At 58.4% G+C, this 2,309-nt stretch overlaps 1 protein-coding gene across 1 annotated transcript; it reads right to left on the bottom strand.

The window, feature by feature from the left end:
• Positions 1-416: 416 nt before the first annotated feature.
• On the bottom strand, positions 417-2,038 carry GUITHDRAFT_114461 (hypothetical protein; the record flags this gene model as incomplete). Its single annotated transcript, XM_005826419.1, has 2 exons — positions 417-1,832; positions 1,946-2,038. The coding sequence occupies 2 exons, from the start codon at positions 2,036-2,038 to the stop codon at positions 417-419; spliced, it is 1,509 nt and encodes a 502-aa protein (XP_005826476.1).
• Between the last annotated feature and the right edge of the window lie 271 nt (positions 2,039-2,309).

Here is a 2,309-nt window from a genome sequence, read left to right as displayed (position 1 = left end):
AGTAGCTCGAGACTCGCATCGGAGAGTGGCTCAGGTCTCGCTCAGGAAAATGAGCGAAGATGGTAGACTGCAAGACCCTATCCTGCGACTTGAGCGAGTGTGTCCTGCGGCTGAGCAAGGAGAGGATATCACGCTGCTGATCGGGCGGCGCACCGCGGGCATGCACATGTCAAGGGAAGACGCCCATTACAAGAGGAGTCACATTTCGCTGCGGAGGGGGAGGAATGAAGTGCTCCTGATACGAGTCGACGAGAGCGCGCATACCTCGGATGTGTACCACAGATGCCGGGGGGCGTCCTGCGTCATCGGGCACATGAGCCGGGGATGGTGGGATCGCCGCGCCCTCTGCAGCCTGTGCAGGAGCCTTGACACGACGGTAGAGGATCGTTCCAGCATTATGAACGAAGTCGTGCGCCTCAACGAACAAGGTCGCCAGAGGATGCTTCTGGGGCACGGAGAGATCTCGAGCAGTGAACGTCCAGGCTATGAGGAGAGGGCAAGGTCCGGGACATGGGCTGGACAGAGTACCAAGCGAGGAAGCGACCGATAGCCGTATAGTAAACAGCGGGGTGTAGACCCTCAGAGGGCGTGAACTCGTCCCCTCCCCGACTATGCGGAAGCTCCCGCTTGAACCTCGCAAACTCTAGCAGGTCGGGATGCGCGGCAAGGTACTGCGAGGAAGGCCAGCGGTGGTATTTCTCAAGCGCCAGGTGGACAGAGAGGTCAAAGCGACGAATCTGTGATTGGACCCGCGGGAGAAACGGAGAAGACCCCTGGAGGAAGAAGCGCAGCTTCTGGAGATGGCTCGCCCTCACCAGCGTCTTGAACATGAAGCCATGCTGGACGAGCCCGAGCTTCGAGAGCTCTTCGTTGAGGGTAGAAACCTTCGCTCGGAGCTGACTAGCATGAAATCCATCCGTGCCGATAGGCAGGCCGCCAAGTGTAATCCCGCCAGTGACGACCTCGAAGTGAAGAAGTTGAGTCTTGAGACGGCGCTTAAGGCTCTTCTTCAGCTGCGAGAGATCAGGGTGTTGATGCCAGGAGGGGATGTAAACTTTCGACTCGCGAGGTTGAATCTCTAGCTTCAGATCAGCCAACATGTACTTCTTCATAGCGGACGTAGCTGCAACGGCATCCTCGAGTGGACCGACAAGCACGACGTTGTCAGCATAGGCCAAGACTCGAACAGAGGGAAAAAGCTCTGCGATATGGAGGAGCAGGGGGTGGATACTGTGGCAGAAAAATACGCTGGAGGGGACATCGCCCTGACAGACGCCCGAGGTACACTGAACGGAGGCTGACTGACTTTTGTGAAAGAGTCGAAGGTCAGCAGAGTCTCCATAGTAGCTGGAGAGGTAGGAGGCGAACAAACGGAGATGCTCGCAAGAGGGCAAGCTTGCGCCTTCAGTGATGCTCCCATCAAAGTAGTCGCGACTCGCACGTCCCTCGATTGCGTCGAAGAGAGCCTGGCGGTCGAGGGAGTTGAAGGCGTTCTTTGCATCCAAACTCACCAGCACTGTGGGGTTGGCAACATCCTCATCATCACCGCGAGCGTGAAGGGGCAGGAGCGCTGACGCGGTTTGCGAAACAGCAACTGCAGCAGCAGCAGCCGCAGCCGCAGCACCCGCGTCAGCAGCAGCAGCAACAGCAGCAGCAGCAGCAGCAGCAGCACCAGCAGCAACGCCAGCGTCAGCCGCAGCGTCCGCGTCAGCAGCAGCAGCAGCAGCAACACCAGCAACCACCACAGCAGCGACCACAACCGCGCGGGCCGAGGGAGCAGCGGCAGTCCGGCCAATCGTCTCAGGAGTCTGAGCCTGCCCCTCCGCCGCGACCTACGCTGTCCCTCACCTCTGCGAGCGAGCGCCAAAGACAGTTGGCGATTCATCAGTTCACTGCGGGTGACCTTCATCGGGCGGTACGGACACTACTGAGCTCCGGCATCTACAGGGCTGAATCTTTCGCTGATCTTCTTGCTGAAGCACAAGAGAAGTTCCCTGATGGTGCGTCGCCTGCCTTTGGAAGTGCTTCCGCGGATCATCTCACCCAGCAAGCGCTTGCAGTACTGCAGGTGGATTTGACTGACATCCTCGACACCACTAGCCTGATCCAGGCGATCAAGCGCTACAGCTCCTTTGCGGGGACCGATGACCAAGGGTGGAGGATTCGGCAACACCTGTCACCCCTTTCTAGTCATCCTGCAGCTTTGAAGCTCTACTGCAAACATATCCTCCAAGGGGTCCTTCTTGGCCGGATGCCGGATCTTCTTATTCCTGCCCTGTCAGCCATTCGTCGAGGAGGCAGATTTATTC

This window comes from Guillardia theta, assembly GCF_000315625.1.
Source record: "Guillardia theta CCMP2712 unplaced genomic scaffold GUITHscaffold_75, whole genome shotgun sequence".
Classification (NCBI taxonomy): Eukaryota; class Cryptophyceae; order Pyrenomonadales; family Geminigeraceae; genus Guillardia; species Guillardia theta.
This window is presented reverse-complemented; position numbering and strand designations above follow the sequence as displayed.